This window comes from Oncorhynchus mykiss, chromosome 19 (assembly GCF_013265735.2).
Source record: "Oncorhynchus mykiss isolate Arlee chromosome 19, USDA_OmykA_1.1, whole genome shotgun sequence".
NCBI classification, from domain to species: domain Eukaryota; kingdom Metazoa; phylum Chordata; class Actinopteri; order Salmoniformes; family Salmonidae; genus Oncorhynchus; species Oncorhynchus mykiss.
Genome location: NC_048583.1, coordinates 29372049 through 29396419, shown reverse-complemented (window position 1 = coordinate 29396419; position 24371 = coordinate 29372049). Strand labels below are relative to the sequence as shown.

Here is a 24371-nt window from a genome sequence, read left to right as displayed (position 1 = left end):
CAAATATTTGTACGTCTTATTAAAACATGTTGTAAGTAAAGTCATTTAACTTCACGAGAGAGATTCATCTTTCAGTTTATATCCACTTTTCTTACACAAAATTAGGGCAGTATCTGTTAGAAATGTCTAAACTTAGATTTCGTTGGGCTTAATAGGTACACTTGCTCTACTCTGAACAACAAAGCATTTGAGTGGACTGTGGGAACAGACACAGAAACACAAACAAGTTGAGCCGATCACTTTATTTGATCTGCTTTTATCAAAGACAATGCCCAGAAACATAAAATATGAACATGTCTTCATGGTGGACAATAATCATATTCTTCGTTAATCATCATCTTCATCAATGCTATCATCATCATACGTAAATAATCATTGTTTGTAATCTTTTAAAGTGTAGTTGTCAATTTTCATTTTTCTTTCAAATTCAATAACATTAAAATAACATTTTAAAAAGGACATGAACAGAAAATGAGTAAGACACAGTTAAGTGAGTCTGGACTGGAGTGTACAGTTTTCTGCATATACAGTATTCTGCATATATAGTATTCTGTATATATAGTATTCTGCATATACAGTATTCTGCATATACAGTTCTCTATTATGCATGTAGTATTCTGTATGTACAGTATTCTGAATGTGGTATTATGCATATACAGTATCCTACATGTAGTATTCTGCATATACAGTATTCTGAATGTGGTATTCTGCATATACAGTATTCTGCAAATACAGTTCTCTATTATGCATGTAGTATTCTGCATATACAGTATTCTACATGTAGTATTATGCATATACAGTATCCTACATGTAGTATTCTGAATGTGGTATTCTGCATATACAGTATTCTACATGTAGTATTCTGTATGTACAGTATTCTGAATGTGGTATTCTGCATATACAGTATTCTACATGTAGTATTCTGTATGTACAGTATTCTGAATGTGGTATTCTGCATATACAGTATCCTACATGTAGTATTCTGTATGTACAGTATTCTGAATGTGGTATTCTGCATATACAGTATTCTACATGTAGTATTCTGCATATACAGTATCCTACATGTAGTATTCTGCATATACAGTATTCTGAATGTGGTATTCTGCATATACAGTATTCTGCATATACAGTATCCTACATGTAGTATTCTGCATATACAGTATTCTGAATGTGGTATTCTGCATATACAGTATTCTACATGTAGTATTCTGCATATACAGTATCCTACATGCAGTATTCTGCATATACAGTATTCTTAATGTGGTATTCTGCATATACAGTATTCTGCATATACCGTTTTCTCTATTATGTACAGTATGTATTATTCTGCATGTGCAGTATCTGCATGGCAAGGCCTGGGTCCTTATGGCTCTGACGTCACTTTGACACGAACAAAAACAGAGACACTTGGAGAGAAGAAGTACAGAAGCCATTTTCCTTAGTAGGCACCCTATTTGGACTCACACACACCCCACACACATGCTCGAATGCTCACACACTCACACACTCTCGCACACACCAACGACAACAACTAAAAACATTAAAATCACTTATCCAAATGCACAATATGGCGGTGAAAAATTAAGAGGGTGGGCCAGAAAAAAATGCATGAGTTGGCGTAAGTTGAAACGGAGTGAGTGAAGAAAGGAGTGAAAGGAGGAGAGGAAACAAGGGCAGGAAGGAAAGAAGGAAGAAAACAATTGGCTACAACCAATGTCCACAAGAAGAGAAGAGAACAGCACAGGGGGAGAGGCGAAAGTCAAGAGTTTGTTTGTTGGCTCTTACAGTTCACAATTAGTTCTCTTTGTAGTTATTTTTTCAGTCATCATTCTGAGGTTTCTCAGTCATTTCAACTATTATTTAAATAAAGAGCTCCGATTGGGCGATCCCTTCATCATTCCACCGGAGTGCTATCATTTGTTTATTCCTTATTTTCTTTCATTTCTTTGCTAATTGTAGTCTTTTATTTTACCCCCCTGACGGAGTTAGTCACTGGAGGGTCCTAGTCCCGGAGGGTCAGGTTGGTGAGGAGTTAGTCACTGGAGGGTCCTAGTCCCGGAGGGTCAGGTTGGTGAGGAGTAAGTCAGATACCCTGTAGATACTCCACATGCCGCATTTCACAAACGCGCACACACACACGCACTCATACACACTTCAACTGACCAAGACCCACACTCATTCAAAGTGCATTCCCCTTCGTCCCCTCTCTCGGGCTAAAGGTCCACGTTTTCTCTCATAATTTATCAGTGTCTGTCTGGGCAGCAGTCTGTATCTCAGTCTCTCTTTACTGATTCAGCATCTTGTCTGCCTCGGGGTACGTGGGATACTTTACGGTCTCGATCTTCTCCTTCACCTTGTAGGACGGGTAGAGGCCGGTGCGGCCCGTCTTGCGGTTGATGCCCTTGGAGTTGCCGTCCCAGTGGTTCCCCGCCACCCCGATCAGGTCGCCAGGCTCTAGGGGGATGTCGTCGGAGCTCCGGGGCTGGTGGGCGTACACGGCTAGCTGGTTGTGGGCGTTCTGGCCCCCGAAGTAGTAGATGTCATCCAGGGAGTGGAAGTGAGATGAGGCGTCAGGATGGAGGGTCTGCATGATCTCATAGGCCACACGGCACACCTGGAGCAGGAGCACAACATAATATAGAGGACCGCATGAGAAATGGAACACAGAGGCTAATATACGGTGCATTCGGAAAGTATTCAGACCCCTCTACTTTTCCACATTTTGTTACGTTACAGACGTATTCTAAAATGGATCCAATAATTTTTTCCCCTCATCGATCTACACACAATACCCCATAATGACAAAGAGAAAACAGGTGTTTAGAAATACCTTAGTTACATAAGTATTCAGATCCTTTACTATGAGACTCAGAGATTTCAGTTAATTGCCGATTTTTGAGGTTGGTAACTAATGAACTCATCCTCTGCAGCAGAGGTAATTCTGGATCTTCCTTTCCTGTGGCGGTCCTCATTAGAGCCAGTTTCATCATAGCGCTTGATGGTTTTTGTGACTGCACTTGAAGAAACTTTCATAGCTCTAGAAGTTTTCCGGATTGACTGACCTTCATGTCTTAAAGTAATGATGGACTGTTGTTTCTCTTTGCTTATTTGAGCTGTTCTTGCCATAATATGGACTTGATATTTTACCAAATAGGGCTATCTTCTGTATTCCACCCCTACCTTGTCACAACGCAACTGATTGGCTCAAATGCATTAAGAAGGAAAGAAATTCCAAATGAACTTTTAACAAGGCACACCTGTTACTTGAAATGCATTCCAGGTGATTACCTCATGAAGCTGGCTGAGAGAATGCCAAGAGTGTGCAAAACTGTCATCAAGGCAAAGGGTGGCTACTTTGAAGAAACTCAAATATAAATATATTTTGATTTGTTTAACACTTTTTTGGTTACTACATGATTCCATATGTGTTATTTCATAGTTTTGATGTTCTTCACTATTATTCTACAATGTGGAATGGAATGAGTACGGGTGTCCAAACTTTTGACTGGTACTGTATATATACACACACACACACACACACACACACACTGAGTGTACAAAACATTAGGAACACCTGCTCTTTCCATGACAGACTGACCAGGTGAATCCAGGTAAAAGCTATGATTCCTTATTGCAGTCACCTGTGAAATCCATTTCAATCAGTGTAGATAAATGGGAGGAGACGGGTTAAAGAAGGATATTTAAGCCATGAGACATGTATTGTGCATGTGTGCCATTCAGAGGGTGAAGGGGCAAGACAAAAGATTGAAGTGCCTTTGAAAGGGGTATGGTAGTAGGTGCCAGGCGCACCGGTTTGAGTAGAGTCCATGCACTGACGAATTGAGGCTAATAATAATACATTCCATTGAGCAGACAATTTTACCCAAAGCGACTTACAGTCATGCGTGCATACATTTTACGTACAGGTGGTCCCGGGAATCAAACCCACCATCCTGGCATTGCAAGCGTCATGCTCTACCAACTGAGCTACATAGGACCTATGGTTCTATGGTGGTGATTATGGGTAGGACCTTGTGACCTGACCAGGAAAAGGCAGTAGTTATGGTACAGTATCACTCAATGGCGTATTACTTAGGTCTTACTATTGTATGGGCCTTCCTAAAGTAAAGTTTTGAGGAAGAGAATGAGGAGAAGAAAGGGGAGGAGGAAGAGGAGTAGGTAAGATAGGAGGTGAAAGGTCACCTGTGAGGAGAAGGTGCAGACCAGGAAGTTGGTCTGGGACAGGAAGTGAATATCTAGGATGACTCCTCTCAGAGAGTTCTCGGTGTAGCGGTTATGCAGCCCCGCAGACCACGAGATGGAGTTATCACTGATGAACTCATATTCTGGGTACCTGAGACACACACAGAGACAGAGTCAGTCAGAGAGCTAAAGGACCATACAGATGTCAACGTGCATATGGCATTCATTCTTTGTATTGTCAGTACTTTGGAGCACACATCAAATACAGCTTCTCGTCATCACAAACAGGTCCAGAATACCACAAGGCAGTCCTGCAGACACACACACCCACACTGCCGGCGGCACGTAGACACACACACACACAGACACACACGTACACACAGAAACACACGCACACACAGCCAGGTATACGCACTTAGCCTTGGCCTCCTGTAGTAGTGAGGGGTCGTCAGTGGCCAAGTAGACTCTCTTCTTGTCCACTAGCATGCGCCTGGCTAGGTGTTGGAAATGGTCCTCTACATGTACCATGTACTCCTCTATAGGGTGGAAGGCTGCCTCTGTCCCCACCTTGTCTGTCCGTCTCACATGGACCCTACAGGACAGGATATATAGGGAAGATGGTGAGAGGAGTTAGCGGAGTGTGTGGTGTGTGTCTGTCTGTGCGCGTGTCTAAGAATGTGTATGTGTGTCTGTCTGCATGTCTCTACAGGTGTGTGTGTGTGTGTGTGTGTGAGTGATTTGTGTGTGTGTGAAGCAGAGCGCTCCTCTCCTAGAGTGAAGGTCATGGTGCTTTCTAGTGATGGATGGCAGAGTGGGTTGTTTGGATAGCGGCTGGAGCACGCAGCACTCTCCCTCTGATTCTCTTTAGCTCTCCGCGTCTTGCTCGCTCCCTCTCTCCAGCTCTCTCCCCCTCTCCAGCTCTCTCCCCCTCTCCAGCTCTCTCCCCCTCTCCAGCTCTCTCCCCCTCTCCAGCTCGCTCCCTCTCTCCAGCTCTCTCCCCCTCTCCAGCTCGCTCCCTCTCTCCAGCTCTCTCCCCCTCTCCAGCTCGCTCCCCCTCTCCAGCTCGCTCCCCCTCTCTCTCCCCATCTCCCTTCGCACTCTCTCCCCCTTCGATTTCTCCTCTCCCTCTCAAATTAAAATAAAATAAAATGGTATTTGTCACATGCTTCGTAAACAACAGGTGTAGACTAAAAGTGAAATGCTTGCTTACAATGCAGAGAGAAAAATAAAATAATAAAATAATACTAAAACAAGGAATAAATACACATTGAGTAACTTGGCTCTATACATGTGCAGGGGTACAAAGTAATTGAGGTAGATATGTACAGTGTCTTCGGAATGTATTCAGACCCTTTAACCTTTTCCACATTTTGTTACGTTACAGCCTTCTTCTACAAAGGATTAAATAAAACCATTTCCTCAGCAATCTACACACAATACCCCATAACGATAAACCAAAAAACAGGTTTTTACAAATGTTAGCAAATGTATTAAAAACAAAAGAAAGGTATTTACATAAGTATTTCAGACCCTTTGCTATGAGACTCGAAATTGAGCTCAGGTGCATCCTGTTTCCATTGATCCTCCTTGAGATGTTTCTACAACTTGGAGTCCACCTGTGGTAAATTCAATTGATTGGACATGATTTGTGAAATCACATACCGGTCTATATAAGGTCCCACAGTTGACTGTGCATGTCAGAGCAAAAACTAAGCCTTTCGCTCGAAGGAATTGTCCGTAGAGCTCCGAGACAGGATTGTGTCGAGGCACAGATCTGGGGAAGGGTACCAAAAAATGTCTTCAGCATTGAAGGTCCCCAAGAACACAGTGGCCTCCATCATTCTTAAATGGAAGAAGTTTGCAACCACCAAGACTCTTCCTAGAGCTGGCCGCCCGGCCAAACCGAGCAATCGGGGGAGAAGGGTCTTGATTAGGGAGTTGAACAGAAACCTGATGGTCACTCTGACAGAGCTCTAGAGTTCCTCTGTGTAGATGGGAGAACCATGCAGCACTCCACCAATTAGGCCTTTATGGTCGAGTGGTCAGACGGAAGCCACGCCTCAATTAAAGGCACATGACAGCCTGCTTGGAGTTTTCCAAAAGGCACCTAAAGATTCTCAGACCATGAGAAACAAGATTCTCTGGTCTGATGAAACCAAGATTGTGTTGTGACATGGTAGGGGTGATATACAGAAGGTATTTGAGATTTCTGGTTCCAAGCGCTATGTCTTCATGAGACGCAGAGTAGGTGGACGGATGATCTCTGCATGTGTGGTTCCCACCGTGAAACATGGAGGAGGAGGTGTGATGGTGTGGGGGTGCTTTGCTGGTGACACTGTCAGTGATTTATTTAGAATTCAAGGCACACTTTACCAGCATGGCTACCACAGCATTCTGCAGCGATACGCCATCCCATCTGGTTTGCACTTAGTGGGACTATCATTTGTTTTTCAACAGGAAAATGACCCAAAGCACAACTCCAGGCTGTGTAAGGACTATTTGACCAAGAAGGAGAGTGGTGGAGTGCTGCATCAGATGACCTGGCCTCCACAATCACCTGACCTCAACCCAGTTGAGATGGCTTGGGATGAGTTGGACCGCAGAGTGAAGGAAAAGCAGCCAACAAGTGCTCAGCATATGTGGGAACTCCTTCAAGACCGTTGGAAAAGCATTCCAGGTGAAGCTGGTTGAGAGAATACCAAGAGTGAGCAAAGCTGTCATCAAGGCAAAGGGTGGCTACTTTGAAGAATCTAAAATCTAAAATAAATTTGTTTAACACTTTTTTGGTTACTACATCCATATGTGCTATTTCATAGTTTTGATGTCTTCACTACTGTTCTACAATGTAGAAAATAGTAAAAATAAAGAAACACCTTGAATGAGTAGGTGTTCTAAAACTTTTGACTGGTACTGTATTTAAATCACACCTGTTGCCGACACCTACAGTGTGGTACTTCCTGAGAAGGTTTTAGAGGAGAGAAGATCCCACTATGCACAACAAAGAGACAGACAACCCAGCACTTTACAGGACTCTATTCTCTCTCTCTCTCCCTCTCCCTCCCTCTCTCTCCCTCTCTCTCCCTCTCTCTCCCTCTCTCTTCCTCTCTCTTCCTCTCTCCCTCTCCCTCCCTCCCTCTTTCTCCCTCTCTCTCCCTCTCTCTCTCTCCCTCCCTCTCCCTCCCTCTCTCTCCCTCTCTCTCCCTCTCTCTCCCTCCCTCTCTCTTCCTCTCCCTCCCTCCCTCTCCCTCTCTCCCTCTCTCTCCCTCTCTCTCCCTCTCTCTTCCTCTCTCTCTCTCCCTCTCTCTCTCTTCCTCTCTCTCTCTCCCTCTCTCTCCCTCCCTCTCTCTCTCCCACAACATAAAAGGAAAATAACTGCTTTTACTTTTCAATTACATCTCTCAGTGGGGATAGCGATAAGGAATGTGTGTGCATGGGTGCTTGTATCCATTAGGACAGAGATAGATAGAATGGCCAAAAATAAATAGTACGTGTGTGTATCTGTAGGTGTGTGTGCGCGCGCACGTACAATACATGTGTGCTTGCATGCGTAGTGTGTCCACCTACCCTATGATGGGGTGCCTAAAGCCCAGTTTGGCGGTGGTGTCCTGGATCTCCTTCTCCAGCCAGGCCTGGGGCCGGATCAGGTACTTGACAAACTGAGACACCCACCAGACGGAAGGGTCACCATGGAGCCGGTGGAGGCGCTGGGCCAGGTCCTCGGGAATGGCCAGGGGCAGGTAGGGGGGGCGGGGGTGCAGGCTGTCCACGATGGGTAACTCTACCACCTGGACGTCTTTGTCGTTAGCCTCGCCTGCGGGAGAGAGAGGGAGGAGCGAGGGCTAATAAAAAGAGTGGACGGAACGGCAGAAAGGGAGAAGGCAAGAGACCGAGAGAGAGAGAGAGCTGGAGAGGGAGAAGGCAAGAGACCGAGAGAGAAAGACGGAGAGGGAGAAGGCAAGAGACCGAGAGAGAGAGAGAGAGAGAGAGAGCCGGAGAGGGAGAAGGCAAGAGACCGAGAGAGAGAGAGAGCCAGAGAGGGAGAAGGCAAGAGACAGAGAGAGAGAGAGAGAGCCGGAGAGGGAGAAGGCAAGAGACAGAGAGAGAGAGAGAGAGAGAGAGAGCCGGAGAGGGAGAAGGCAAGAGACCGAGAGAGAGAGAGAGAGAGAGAGAGAGAGAGAGCCGGAGAGGAAGAAGGCAAGAGACTGAGAGAGAGAGAGAGAGCTGGAGAGGGAGAAGGCAAGAGACCGAGAGAGAGAGACGGAGAGGGAGAAGGCAAGAGACCGAGAGAGAGAGAGAGCTGGAGAGGGAGAAGGCAAGAGACCGAGAGAGAGAGAGAGAGAGAGAGAGAGAGAGAGAGCCGGAGAGGAAGAAGGCAAGAGAACGAGAGAGAGAGAGAGAGAGAGAGCTGGAGAGGGAGAAGGCAAGAGACCAAGAGAGAGAGCCGGAGAGGGAGAAGGCAAGAGACCGAGAGAGAGAGAGAGCCGGAGAGGGAGAAGGCAAGAGACCGAGAGAGAGAGAGAGAGAGCCGGAGAGGGAGAAGGCAAGAGACCGAGAGAGAGAGCCGGAGAGGGAGAAGGCAAGAGACCGAGAGAGAGAGCCGGAGAGGGAGAAGGCAAGAGACAGAGAGAGAGAGAGCCGGAGAGGGAGAAGGCAAGAGACCGAGAGAGAGAGACGGAGAGGGAGAAGGCAAGAGACCGAGAGAGCCGGAGAGGGAGAAGGCAAGAGACCGAGAGAGAGAGCCGGAGAGGGAGAGATAGGAGGTAACAATAGAGTGCTTTTGACATACAGACAGAGAGAGATATAAATGATCAGATCTCCAGCCTCCAGCAGAGGGGTTTGATGCATGTAGCAGTGAAGATGCACTAAGCATCATGGTGTACATGAGGAGCTGTCTGAACAGCAGAACCCAGGGAGAAGAGTTCCTCTTCCCTCTCTCTCTCTCTCGCTGGTTCTGCCTGTATCCCCCCAGGACACCCTGTCTTATAGTTCTTATTATTAAGACACAAGACAAAGGTATTTTGTGGCCTGTGAGTGGTTAGTTAAAGTGCTATTGCACTCCTTGACCCTTCCTCTCAGATGTTTTGGAGTGCTGTTGATTCTCTGATAGAGAGTAACAATTAGTGTCACGTGCCTCAAGGACAGTTTTAATGAACATTTATCAAAATAAGATATGAACGAATGGGACATTCCCACGGAGGAAAGGAAAGGAAGAGAGAGGAAGGGAGAGTGAAGAAGGGGTAGAGAGATCCTTGAATTCTCTCTCTCTCTCTTTATTAAAAAATAAAATAAAAAGCACACAATGAAAATAAGAAATGTAGATTTGAATGAACTGGAATATTTCACCAAACAAAACCAGTAAAGACAGTCAAAGCTCTAATCACCATTTTTCAATATATCAAATAAATACAAATAATCATCAAGCTAAGAATACAGCTAGAGAGAAACAAACAGACTGCATCTGCACACCAGTGTCCAGAATTTAAATCTTGCGCTGCATTAAATATTAAAAGGCAATTTTTTTTTTCTCTCTCTTCTCACTGAAATAAGTATTTAGGAAATTGCCTGGCCTGGCTTATATAACCCTGCTGTCAGATTTCAGTGGTGAGACTAGAGGGTTTCTCTCTGGCTGCACTAATAAATGATCTCTTTCTCTCAACCCTCTCTCCCTTTTCAGGCTAATTAGGAAAGACCTCAAATCTAAATTACATCTTGAAGAAATTAAGGGGGGGTTTAGAGGGTGTGTTTGTGTTTGCTGTAATTCTTGCTGCGAGTGTGTTTGAGTGTGGGATAGGGTTATAATCCATCCACCACGGTAGTGATGTCTGCCTCTGTCCTTTCTGTTCCCCTCTGCCTCAGACCTGACAAGGGCACATCAATGTCTCAGACAACCAATCATTTACCAATGTCGTAAACTACATAATGCTTTAACGATATCAATAAAAAACCAAACTAGGTCGATGACGGTCACCCACTTACTGTTCTGTTCTACACAGCCCAGTCACAAGGTGCAAGGCTAGAGTCCCTATGGTTGATTTCCAAATGGCACACCTGTTTCCTTCAGTATATAATGCTATTCCATGTTCCCCTTTCTTCGCTCCATCTCTCACCTCCAGTCAATCACTCGTTTCCTCCTGCCTTTCATCTTCTCTCCAGATCATTTTATTCCCCCAGTCTCTCTTTTTCCTCTTTCTTCTCCTTTCTCTCCGCTCCTTCCTCCCATTCTCTTCAATCTTCCCTTCGCTGTTCTCTCCTTCAGTCTCTCTCTCTCTTTCCTACCTTCCAACACTTTGTTCTTCTAGCGTCTGTCTCCTCTCCTCTGTCCTCTCAACTGGAGGACCTACTTCAGCAGTAACACTGGGACAGGGAGACAAGCCCTCTGAACAAAGAGAAAAGGGTACAATTTTGCTGTTTTTGAGGTCAGTTCTTTCATGTTTGTTTGCCATTCTCTTTCTCAGGCACTACACTTGCATGCTTTGTGTAAAACAAAAAAAAAATCTCTACAGTTGGAAGTCTCCTCCCCCCCCCCACCCCCCCACCAGGCTGTTTTTCATCGTATTTTGTTTTTCATCTCATTCCCAGACCTGTAGTAGCCCCTTCTGATGTGAGAAGAAGAAAGAGAGTAAAATAGTGTCGGGCAGACTCAAAGCTCCACAATACTCATCATCATTCTCCATGTACCATGCATAGATGTATAACGTAATTCTGTTTTCATGGTATCCTGCACACTGCGTGAGGTCTGTAGCTATGGACAGAACCCCGACAGAGGACAGAGGGCAGAACGTGTTCCGTCTGCGTCTGGCCTGTTGTCATGGACACGACCCCATTATCAGAGAGGTCAGAGATCACGTCATGGTCAACACACCTGACCAGTGTCCGGTGGTGACCCCGGTGCGCTCGGTGCACGTCTGACTGACCGGGAGGAAGACGGTCTCCCAGCCTCCCGTGGCGTAGCGCCAGTTCTGGGACTCCAGGATGAGGGTACGCTGGGTGCCGTAGGCGATCATGAAGCAGTAGACCACGTGGTGCAGCTGGCAGCCGTAGCCACAGCCCTTGTTGATGTTACACACCAGCTTCCTGGCCTTGGAGCAGTCCTGGGGGTTCTGGAGGGGAGAAGGGACAGGAGGTGGGGTTGTTACAACACAGGGAGGCCTGAGGTGCCTGGTTAGTAAATGTTATGGTGAAGACCAGAGAGTCGAGGCATTGTCACGCATTTGAGAGCCAAAAGTGTATTTCAGTGTGCAGGGTCTTCTGCTTACTTTCTCTTCACCTTATCAAAATACAGACATGCTATCCTTTCTGTACTAGGAATACAGAGACAGACGGACAGAAAGACAGACACGCCCTAGTGGGCCCAGAAGGCTTTGACTGGCGTTCTACTTCATACTTCAAAACACGGTGTCTGTATGCTCTGCTGGAGTGGAGTCAGGGAGGGTCTGAAGGCAACATCCATTACCGTGACCATTCCCTTTGTTAACTCCTATCCTGATCCTGATAATCAGGTCGAGAACATGTTAACAAAGATCTATGACTGCAGCTCTGAGACTGTAGGAGCTTGTGTGTGTGTTTGTGTGTGTGTGTGTGTGAGACTCGAGGGGGGTAGATTGTGGGAAGGTCAACCGTCAGTCAATGGCAGATGATGGGAGATGTATGGTGGGGACTGGCGAGCATGGAGAGAGAGATAGAGAGTGAGAGAGTGTAGTGTGTGTATATGCATGTGAATGTGTGCGACTGTAATTATATTAGTGTGTGTGTGTGTGTGTGTGTGTGTATAGAACGTATAAGCAGCAAAGGGTTCGTCTCCCTCCATTGACTGTGTGACTGGTGATGAAAAGCTGAGGCAGGGCCAGAGAGACAGGCAATACTAATGCTCCTCCATCACACAGCCACTATGTTATCAGACTAGCGCGCGCACACACACACACACACACACACACACACACACACACACACACACACACACACACACACACACACACACACACACACACACACACACACACACACACACACACACACACACACACACACTTCATCAAGTTAATCACTAGCTAGCTAACGTTAATAGCACACAGGGACTCAATATGACTAATTAACAACCTCTACCCTGCTCTCACCATTCCTTATTATTACCTAGCCTACACACACACACACACACACACACACGTTGGGCCAGTAACCGAAAGGTTGCTGGTTCGGAATACCCGAGCCGACAAGGTGAAAGATCTGTCAATGTACCCTTGAGCAAGGCACTTAACCCTATTTTGTTCTAGGGGGAGTCGTGCTACTATGGCTGACCCTGTAAAAACAACACATTTCACCGCACCTATCAGGTGTACGTGTAACGTCTGCTTCCAGCTCACACTCTCAAACACATCGATCCCCTGAACGCAGCTCACTCCCCAGATCCCAATCACCTGAATTCTGATCACCTGTTTATTACACCCTATTTAGTTCAGTTCTTTGCACAATTGTGAGGTATTGTTTGTTTTGTGACACACTTCTATTCGGAGCGCTGGTGGTCCTGTAATTTAATCCTCCAGTGTATGATAGTTTTTGCCTGCCTTACTACCGAAGCCTTTTGCCTATTCCCTGCCTGTACTTTAGCCTATTGGATTTCCTGTTATCAACCTATTGCCTGATCTCCCGGACTATGTTACTGGCCTTTTCCCTGCCTGTACTGTTGCCTTTTTGGACCCCCTGTGTATGACCTTGTGCCTGCCCCTGGACCCAGCTACCTGCCTCCTCCTGTGGTCCTCTACAATAAACACCTGCTGCGCCCTGCGCTTGAAACCAGTTCTCTGTGTCTCCTCGTGTTCAATACAGTATGTGACAATATTTTTTCATATGCACCCGCACACTTACACGCACGAATGCCCATTTTCTGTAATATATTAGTAAACGGACACAGGTTTGGGTTCCTGTCACTCCCACAAACAGAACAAAGTTGCATAACCTAGTTAGCGCAGCCTCTTTACGAGACATACAGCAGGGAACTTTTGAAGGTTCTCTATGGTTTCCCTGTTGAATGACACTTTGTCGTGAGGCCTGACACCATTACATGCGTGTCAAGAGGAGGGAGAGAAGCATCGCGCTGCCTCTGCCCAACTCACAGCGGAGACGGAAGACAATCACATCCTTAGCCGTCTTAATCCTGTTATACAGTACACTGGCAGAGGGGGGGGGGTCTACCTGCCTCTCCATACAGACCTGCTCAGCCCACACACACACACAGTACAGACCAGCATTACCGGGACAGAAATTTGCCCTAATTAAAAGCTGAACAGATTTGGATTTGTTTAAATGATCAGCTAAAGTCAATGTAGACGATTAAGTGACGTGTGGAATATGCCTATGTGGGTTGTAACCAGTCCCTGGTGTGTGGTAAAAGCCCATCCTAATCTCCCGTGGGGTGTCCATACGTGTACTTAGGTGTTGAGCTGTGTGGTGGACATTACGGTACCTGGAGGTATGTGATCCTGTTCTGTACCAGGTCAGACAGGTCCTTGGCCTCCTTCTCTCTCCAGTCTCCTGCTCCGTCAGCCTGGCTCAGGTAGTGCAGGTCAGTCATGATGGACCTGGGGTCAACACACACAGGCGTGCCCACGTTAACACGGGGTTAGAGGTCACAGCTGGGTCGTAGCGTTGCAAAGGCTCCCATGGGGAATTATGTTATCCACATGTGTTCTGGTGTAAACGTGTGTGTCTGTGTGTGATAGAAGAGAAGACACTTTCCATTTTTCGATCGACAACAACTTAAGCTTAAGTCACTTTTCCAAAATTGGATGCTGATAGAAGAGGTTCCTTTTCTGGGCATTTTACAACTTTTCAGTGTGTGTGCAAGTACATTTATGTTACCTCTGCTGGTGCCCCAGCTCCTGCAGCAAAGTGTGTGTGTGTGTGTGTGTGTTACCTCTGCTGGTGTCCCAGCTCCTGCAGCAAAGTGTGTGTGTGTGTGTGTGTGTTACCTCTGCTGGTGTCCCAGCTCCTGCAGCAGTGTGTCGATGTGTTTCTGCAGGTCCCCCTGCTCCATGTGACCCAGCTTCTTGACCTCACTGCGGACAAAGTACCAGATCTCCTTCACCCCGTTCTCTATCTTCCTCCGCAGCTCTTCCTGGTTCCTACCTGGCCCTGGAAATAAGACAGGAAGGGAAAAAGGTAGGATAATGGAAGGTTGTTTCACACATATTTATCATTCAATCATATGCATTTTGGGAGAACACGTATATACGATAACATACACACATAGTCAGCGGAGATTTTCTCTAGCGCCATATAGGGGTTGACCTTAGACACAGATCCGGGATCAGCTAAGAACACAGGACATCACATCACACACAGTCAGCTGATCCCTTGAGCAAGGCACTTAACCCCTAACCTGCAGACTACAGCAAAACATTTTCTTTCCATTTCAATGGACAATACAAATTGCCCTTAGAGACAGATCCAAGGATAACTTACTCTCACCCTAAAGCAGAGATGTGCAACTTTGATGTGGGTGGGGGCCACCAATAAACGGAACTCATCATGAGGGGCCGCAGTGGCTCCTGTGTCTGCGTACCACCCCCCCCCCCCCCTAAAAACATTTTAGTGGCCCCCCTTGTGACAACCAAGAGAAAATATTAACGTTTTAAAGTTCATTTCCTGCAATTCTACACATTTTTCCATGGGGTGGAGGCAAAATGTTTGCATTTTTTTATTTGATTACCTGACAATGTTCACGACAAGTTTAGATAGCTGCCCGCTAGACTAACTCAACAATCTAAAAATGTTTTGCTGACATGGGCCAATTGAGTGACTGCTGATCCAAAACAACAGGTATAAATTGCACCTTGTGTATTCTACTATTCTAACTCTCAACATGAAGTTGAGACCCCGAAAAAACAGAAATCATCATGAGGGGCCTGCAGTGGCTTGTGGGTCTGTATACCCACCTCCAGTTTTACAGAAAGGAACTTTTATAGTGAATGGTCCGTGGGCCTAGTCAAGTGCAAACTGTCCTTAGATCAGTGTCTAGGCCTAGTGCCACAGACATAATAAGTGTCACAGAGGTCATTAAGTGCATGCTTCTCCTACACGGACAGGGCCAGAGTACAGAGACAGGCATAGTAGCCGAAACTGGACTATTAAAGCAGGGGTGTCCAATCCGGACCGCGGGTGTTTTGATCATGTTTTCATAATGTTTCAAATGACACAAAGGTTTGTAGCAGGCCGATGAAAGCAGCTGACCCAGAAAAGAGCTGCATGTGTGGCTCGTGTTACTGTGAAGGACAAGGACGGAAGATTTCCGGCTGAAATACGAGGAAAGAGGAGTGGACAGGGAATCCTGCCTGGGAATACTCCTCCTCACTGCCTCCTGTCCTAATTTCCAAAGTGTGTGTGTGTGCGTCTCAAGTTCATGTGTATGTGTGTGTGTTCGTGCGCAATGTGAGTGTCATACCATCTCCAGGCAGGCTGCGGTAGGAGTTGATCTGTTCCTTAGCTCTGATCAATTGTTCCTCCAGGATCCGCAGTCTGCCTGCACTCACCACCGGGCCCCCGTCAGACTGGCCCTCTGGTAACCTACAGTACAGGGGGAGAGGAGAGGTTAGAGGTCAGTCTGGCTTCATTCACAACCTGGCCCTGTCAGACTGGCTGGCCCTGGTAACCTAGAGACAGGGGGAGAGGAGAGGTTAGAGGTCAGTCTGGCTTCATTCACAACCTGGCCCTGGTAACCTAGAGACAGGGGAGAGGAATTGAGGTGGTCTGGAATAGGGTTGAATGGCAGGAACCCGGTTACCAATGGCAGGAAATACTGGGTTCCTGGGACTGAAGTGATTTATTCTCAGGATGGAACATTTGTAAAACAGTGAGAAAATATTCAACCCTACTCTGGAATACAGCCTGGTGCAGGGAGAAGAGTAAACATACAGGACAGGGTGTCAGTGGTTAGCCTGGTTCTCCGTTAACCAACAATACAGTGGAGAGGTCAGTGAGAACGCCTGGGGCAGGGATGATTTTTGTTTTTACTGTAAGTGTCCGGCTGGCACTGTGTATACATTATAGGTGTGTGTGTCTGTGTGTTTGTGTGTACATTATAGGTGTGTGTGTGTCTGTGTGTACATTATAGGTGTGTGTGTCTGTGTGTACATTATAGGTGTGTGTGTCTGTGTGTTTGTGTGTACATTATAGGTCTGTGTGTACATTATAGGTCTGTGTGTACATTATAGGTCGGTGTGTTTGTGTGTACATTATAGGTGTGTGTGTCTGTGTGTTTGTGTGTACATTATAGGTCTGTGTGTTTGTGTGTACATTATAGGTGTGTGTGTCTGTGTGTTTGTGTGTACATTATAGGTGTGTGTGTGTGTGTTTGTGTGTACATTATAGGTGTGTGTGTCTGTGTGTTTGTGTGTACATTATAGGTGTGTGTTATTCTGTGTGTGTGTACATTATAGGTCTGTGTGTTTGTGTGTACATTATAGGTCTGTGTGTTTGTGTGTACATTATAGGTCTGTGTGTTTGTGTGTACATTATAGGTGTGTGTGTCTGTGTGTTTGTGTGTACATTATAGGTGTGTGTGTCTGTGTTTGTGTGTACATTATAGGTGTGTGTGTCTGTGCACATTATAGGTCTGTGTGTCTGTGTGTTTGTGTGTACATTATAGGTGTGTGTGTTTGTGTGTACATTATAGGTGTGTGTGTCTGTGTGTTTGTGTGTACATTATAGGTGTGTGTGTCTGTGTGTTTGTGTGTACATTATAGGTGTGTGTGTCTGTGTGCTTGTGTGTACATTATAGGTGTGTGTGTTTGTGTGTACATTATAGGTGTGTGTGTCTGTGTGTTTGTGTGTACATTATAGGTGTGTGTGTCTGTGTGTTTGTGTGTACATTATAGGTGTGTGTGTGTCTGTGTGTACATTATAGGTGTGTGTGTCTGTGTTTGTGTGTACATTATAGGTGTGTGTGTCTGTGTGTGTGTGTGCACATTATAGGTCTGTGTGTCTGTGTGTACATTATAGGTGTGTGTGTTTGTGTATACATTATAGGTGTGTGTGTCTGTGTGTACATTATAGGTGTGTGTGTCTGTGTTTGTGTGTACATTATAGGTGTGTGTGTCTGTGTGTTTGTGTGTACATTATAGGTGTGTGTGTGTGTTTGTGTGTACATTATAGGTGTGTGTGTCTGTGTGTTTGTGTGTACATTATAGGTGTGTGTGTCTGTGTGCTTGTGTGTACATTATAGGTGTGTGTGTTTGTGTGCACATTATAGGTGTGTGTGTCTGTGTGTTTGTGTATACATTATAGGTGTGTGTGTCTGTGTGTTTGTGTATACATTATAGGTGTGTGTGTCCCTGTCCTTCCAGGTCAAGGTGATTGTTGGCAGGCTGATTTCCCAGGGGCCTTTGCATTTGGATGCGCTTCCTCCCACCTCCCAGTGCCAATTTAATGCAATGATCAGTAGTGAGGTATGCCAGCCGACCATGGGTGTGTGTGTGTGTGTGTGTGTGCGTGCATGTGTTTATAATGATCAATGGCGAGGTGTGTGTGTATAATGATCAGTGGTGAGGTGTGTGTGTATAATGATCAGTGGTAAGGTATGAGAGCAACCGGTGACTGCAGGGCAAATCATTCACTGGCAGTAGTAATTCATCACCCCACGTGCTATACACACACACACACACAGAGAGAGAGGGAGAGAGAGAGAGAGAAAGGCGAAGGGAGAGAGGGAGAGAGAGAAGCGGGAGAGAGAGAGAGAAAGGCACCTTCAACCCCCCCCATTGACTAAAATCCATTACCAACAAACACCCACATCCTTGAAAGCCATCTCTGAGCTGAGCTGGGCCTCCCCTTCCACCCCCCCTCTATCCACCCTCCCTTTCCCTCTCTCCCTGCAGGACTAACTTATGAGAGGGCACATTTTAAGGGACAGGGCAGGAAGCTAGGGCCAGATGGGGTAAAAGTCCCCTTGCAGCTACTCCTCGAGAACAAGTAGAAGAGTGAGAAGTAGATGCGGTCAGTTGAAGAAAGGTGTTGTGAAACTGCCTCCACACGTACCATGTAGAAGATGAGACAACATTGAATATACAGTATATCAAAAAAAAGTGACTACACCCCTCACATTTTTGTAAATATTTGAGTATATCTTTTCATGTGACAACACTGAAGAAATGACACTTTGCTACAATGTAAAGTAGTGAGTGTACAGCTTGTATAACAGTGTAAACTTGCTGTCCCCTCAAAATAACTCAACACACAGCCATTAATGTCTAAACCGCTGGCAACAAAAGTGAGTACACCCCTAAGTGAAAATGTCCAAATTGGGCCCAAAGTGTCAATATTTTGTGTGGCCACCATCATTTTCCAGCACTGCCTTAACCCTCTTGGGCATGGAGTTCACCAGAGCTTCACAGGTTGCCACTGGAGTCTGCCACTATGGTCTTGGCCACCGTGCTGCAGTTTCAGGGTCTTGGCAATCTTCTTATAGCCCAGGCCATCTTTATGTAGAGCAACAATTCTTTTTTTTCAGATCCTCAGAGAGTTCTTTGCCATGAGGTGCCATGTTGAACTTCCAGTGACCAGTCAGTATGAGGGAGTGTGAGAGCGATGACACCAAATTTAACACACCTGCTCCCCATTCACACCTGAGACCTTGTAACACTAACAAGTCACATGACACCGGGGAGGGAAAATGGCTAATTGGCCCAATATGGACATTTTCACTTAGGGGTGTACTCACTTTTGTTGCCAACGGTTTAGACATTAATGGCTGTGTGTCGAGTTATTTTGAGGGGACAGCAAATTTACACTGTTATACAAGCCGTACACTCACTACTTTACATTGTAGCAAAGTGTCATTTCTTCAGTGTTGTCACATGAAAATATATACTCAAATATTTACAAAAATGTGAGGGGTGTAGTCACTTTTGTGATATACTGTAGCTACCTCACACAGTGTACGGCCTGACAAAATATGAACTGAGTAGGATGTGAGAGTAACCGTGGTGACTGGTATTCCATGAACGCAGCAGGCAGCAGAAGCAGTAGTCTTATCTAGGGAGCCTGGCTGAGAATAAATATGTTTCTGTCTCTAGCATGAAATGATGCGTGGAGTTCTGTAATGGTAAACAGCGGGTTTCCCTGTGTGTGTGTGTGTGTGTGTGTGTGTGTGTGTGTGTGTGTGTGTGTGTGTGTGTGTGTGTCTGGTTGGTCACATCATAGTGCATGGTTGTCATCAGGAATGCACAGCCACAGTACAGAGATTGAAACAGGAGGAAGAAACCGCAATGTCAAAATGTTATGTAATTCTTGGCTGGTCAAGGATGAAATGAGCTGAGAGTCAGAGAGGAGAGGAGAGGAGGAAGAGTCAGAGAGGAGAAGAGTCAGAGAGAGGGGAGGCGAGGAGGAGAGCAGGAGAGTCGAGGAGAATAGAGAGAGAGAGAGAGAGAGCAGAACCTGAGACGGAGCTGTATTTCCTGACAAAATGTCAAAAATATAAAACAATTGGAGAGTGTCATTTTCCCAAATTTGAAACCCTTATTCAAGGTTTCAAAGACCTCTCTGATGAGGATAGAATACCCGTCCTGTTGGGGGAGGACGCAGAGAGCTGTGGGTTGGCAGCGCACTACATTGCTGCCTGCCATAAGTTGACGGACAGTGTCTGACAGACCAATCAACCTGCACATGTACTCTACTGTATGCGTATTGTTATTATTGAATGTATGGTTATTTTGACCCTTGGATATTGTTGTTACTGTTGTCCCGTTGACAATTTTGATTCTCATTTGTATTTATTTTTTACATTGTAAATATCCAAAATGAGCTTTGGCAATATGTACATTGTTACTTCATGCCAATAAAGCGAATTGAATTGAGTGAGTGAGTGAGTGAGTGAGTGAGTGAGTGAGTGAGTGAGTGAGTGAGTGAGTGAGTGAGTGAGTGAGAGAGAGAGAGAGAGAGAGTGGCTGGGGTTTAGATCATGTATATCAAAAGGGAAAATAACGGTCTACTGTCATACCCGAAGCTGTGACTATCAACAATACTACTAACATCTCATTAAAGTATAAAACAAAGCAGTACGGGGATTTATATTCAGCAAAGTTTACACAAGCCCTCTTTTTGACACTCTCAAAACCACACAAATTAGCATCCACACACACACAATGGCTTCTCAGCTTGGGTATCCCTTTACTATAGTGTCAGAGTGAAACTGGAGATCCCTCTGAGCCCGCTGTGTCCTCCTCCCTGCATGAATCTAATAGACCACTAAAGTAATACTCAGGACCCAGAAGGCTATCTGTTGTCAAAGCAGCTGTAGCGCCATCGGCCAGGCTGAGATCAGATGGGTGGATCAGATGGACACCGACACACCCTCCTCACCTCTCCTCCCTGTCCTCAGGATCAATGTACAGGGAACTGGGACAGGGACAGGAGTAACATGACACAACACACACTCAACAAATGAGGCCAGCAGGAACTCTCACGCAGGCCAGGCACACAGTCAAACCCTACAACATATATCTAAGCACACAAACACACCCATGCACACGCACTATCGATGCACACACACACACACCCATAACACTCGCCATGTTATGCATGCACACACAGTTCCAGAAGATGTGCGTTATATGACAGAGTGAGACAACAGCCCTCACTGCCATCTCTACACCCCATCAGTTTCACAGCTCTCACTTGAGTGAATCAATGTCTGGGGTCTACAAGTACAAAAAGCTTCTATTTGTACATTTCATTTTGTGCTGTAGTGAAGGTCTATACAGCTGAATGCTGACATTTTTCCACTGGGGTGGGTAGTTAGCTGGAAGAGAGGCTGAGATGGGAAGGACAGAGGAATACATGGCCTCAATCCCAGTACCCCCCCCCCCCCCCCCCCCTCCATCACAGCCTCTCTTCCAGTTATTATTAGAGGTCGACCGATTATGGTTTTTCAACGCCGATAACGATTATTGGAGGATCAAAAAAAGCCGATACCGATTAATCGCCCAATTTTTTATTTATTTATTTGTAATAATGACAATTACAACAATACTGAATGAACACTTATTTTAACTTAATATAATACATAAAAATAAATTTAGCCTCAAATAAATAATGAAACATGTTCAATTTGGTTTAAATAATGCAAAAACAAAGTGTTGGAGAAGAAAGTAAAAGTGCAATATGTGCCATGTAAAAAAGCTAACGTTTGAGTTCATTGCTCAGAACATGAGAACATATAAAAGTTGGTGGTTCCTTTTAACATGAGACTTCAATATTCCAAGGTATGAGGTTTTATGTTGTTGTTAATCTAGTATTTATAGGACTATTTCTCTCTATACCATTTGTATTTCATATACCTTTGACTATTGTATGTTCTTATAGGTATTATAGTATTGCCAGTGTAACAGTATAGCTTCCGTCCCTCTCATCGCTCCTACCTGGGCTGGAACCAGGAACACAACGACAACAGCCACCCTCGAAGCAGCGTTACCCATGCAGAGCAAGGGGAAAAACTACTCCAAGTCTCAGAGCGAGTGACGGTTGAAAAGCTATTAGCGCGCACCCCGCTAACTAGCTAGCCATTTCACATCGGTTACACCAGTCATTAGGCTGATAGGCTTGAAGTCATAAACAGCTCTGTGCTTGCGAAGAGCTGCTGGCAAAACACACTAAAGTGCTCTTTGAATGAATGCTTACGAGCCTGCTGCTGCCTACCATCGCTCAGTCAGACTGCTCTACCAAATCATAGACTTAATTATAACACAACACACAAAAATACGAGCCTTTGGTCATTAATATGGTCGAATCCGGAAACAATCATTTCGAAAACAAAACGTTTATTATTTCAGTGAAATACGGAACAGTTCAATATTTTATCTAACGGGTGGCATCCCTAAGTCTAAATATTCTTGTTACATTGCACAACCTTCAATGTTATGTCATAATTACGTAAGATTCTGGCAAATTAATTCGCAATGAGCCAGGCGGCCCAAACTGTTGCATATACCCTGACTCTGCGTGCAATGAACGCAAGAGAAGTGACACAATTTCACCTGGTTAATATTGCCTGCTAACCTGGATTTCTTTTAACTAAATATGCAGGTTTAAAAATATATACTTCTGTGTATTGATTTTAAGAAAGGTATTGATGTTCATGGTTAGGTACAGTCGTCCAACGATTGTGCTTTTTTCGCAAATGCGCTTTTGTTAAATCATCCCCCAGCGTTGCATCGATTATATGCAACGTAGGACACGCTAGATAAACTAGTAACCAACTAGTAACTAGTGATTATGATTGATTGATTGTTTTTTATAAGATAAGTTTAATGCTAGCTAGCAACTTACTTCTACTGCATTCTTGTAACAGGCAGGCTCCTCGTGGAGTGCAATGAGAGGTAGGTGGTTAGAGCGTTGGACTAGTTAACTGTAAGGTTGCAAGATTTGTTCCCCCAAGCTGACAAGGTGAAAACCTGTGATTCTGCCCCTGAACAAGGCAGTTAACCCACCGTTCCTAGGCCGTCATTGAAAATACGAATGTGTTCTTAACTGACTTGCCTAGTTAAATAAAGGTATAAAATATATATATATATATATATATATATATATATATATGTATATGTATATGTATATATATTAATAAAATCAGCAAAATCGGCACCCAAAAATACCAATTTCCGATTGTTCTGAAAACTTGACATCGGCCCTAATTAATCGGCCATTCCGATTAATCGGTCGACCTGTAGTTACTTTCCACCCCAGTAGAATAATGTATAGACCTTCACTAAAGCACAACATGAAATGTGTTCCTCCCCCTCCGCTTTGTGTGACCCCCATCGAGGCGTAGTGGTATCCCAAATTAACTTTGAGCGAGGCGTAATGCCTTGTCATCCCTCTTGCTGGCCATGCAGACTAAGCAAATCAAGATGCAGACTTTCTATCGAGTGTTTCCCAAAACTCTCATGATGCTCTGCGAACCCAACCATGGAGAGTTGCTTCAATTAATAAATGCTGAAAAAAATACTAGGATGGAGGAAAAAGGGAGGAGACAGGTTAAAGAAGGATTTTTTAAGCCTTGAGAGTTTTGAGACATGCATTGTGTATGTGTGCCATTCAGCGGATGAATGGGCGTTTTGAGACATGGATTGTGTATGTGTGCCATTCAGCGGATGAATGGGCAAGACAAAATATTGAAGTGCCTTTGAACGGGATAGGGTAGTAGGTTCCAGGCACACTGTTTTGAGTGTGTCAAGAACTACAACGCTGCTGGGTTTTTCACACTCAACAGTTTCCCGTGTGTATCAAGAATGGTCCACCACCCAAAGGACATCCAGCCAACTTGGGCCAGCATCCACGTGGAGTGCTTCCAACACCTTGTAGAGTCCACGCCCAGACGAATTGAGGCTGTTCTGAGGGCAAAAGGGGGTGCAACTCAATATTAGGACGGTGTTCATAATGTTTGTACACTAAATGTGTGTTAGTTCATGTAGAGACAAACGATTTTGCATATCTTTGGGTCATAAAATACATTCACGAACATCGCAATTTAACAAGCTGACTAGCTAAAGTTAATTTGCCAGCTAGCTATACATTTATTTTTCTACATGGGTGTTTGACATTTATATGAACTGCAATTCATGTTGTTAAATGTTTTAATGACCAGAAAACCAGGCTGTCATCATGTGAAAACCAGTGGATATAAAGAGCCTAGCTAAAGCATTTAACATTACTGCAAATATATTAATAAATAATTTTACACCGAACAAAAATATAAACACAACAAGTGTTGGTCCCATGTTTCATGAGCTGAAATAAAATATCCTAAAAATGTTTCATACGCACAAAATGTATTTCAAATTTTGTGTACAAATTTGGTTACATCCCTGTTAGTGAGCATTGCTCATTTTCAAAAATAATCCATCCACCTGTCTCAAGTTTTGAGGGAACGTGCAATTGGCATGCTGACTGCATTAATGTCCACCAGAGCTGTTGCCTGGAAATTGAATCTGACTATCTCTACCATAAGCCACCTCCAGCGTCATTCCAGTTCCCGCCAATATCCAGCAACTTCGCACAGCCATTGAAGAGGAGTGGAAAAACATTGCCCAGGCCACAATCAACAGCCTGATCAACTCTACGCGAAGGAGATGTGTCGCACTGCAAGAGGCAAATGGTGGTCACACCAGATACGGACAGGTTTT

General features: G+C 44.9%; 1 protein-coding gene across 5 annotated transcripts in view; it reads right to left on the bottom strand.

Annotated features, from left to right (window-relative positions):
• Positions 1 to 227: 227 nt before the first annotated feature.
• Positions 228 to 24371, bottom strand: part of LOC110498325 (alpha-(1,6)-fucosyltransferase) — a 118145-nt gene continuing 94001 nt past the window's right edge. For all 5 annotated transcript variants that reach the window (XM_036954610.1, XM_036954612.1, XM_036954611.1 and 2 more), the window contains 8 exons: positions 15641 to 15762; positions 14169 to 14331; positions 13664 to 13778; positions 11066 to 11303; positions 7768 to 8014; positions 4619 to 4795; positions 4204 to 4354; positions 228 to 2614 (listed from right to left, as the gene is read on the bottom strand). In XM_036954610.1, coding sequence (XP_036810505.1) covers positions 2285 to 2614; positions 4204 to 4354; positions 4619 to 4795; positions 7768 to 8014; positions 11066 to 11303; positions 13664 to 13778; positions 14169 to 14331; positions 15641 to 15762 — 1543 coding nt within the window. In that variant the 3' untranslated portion in view covers positions 228 to 2284. The remainder of the gene's footprint in view (positions 2615 to 4203; positions 4355 to 4618; positions 4796 to 7767; positions 8015 to 11065; positions 11304 to 13663; positions 13779 to 14168; positions 14332 to 15640; positions 15763 to 24371) is intronic.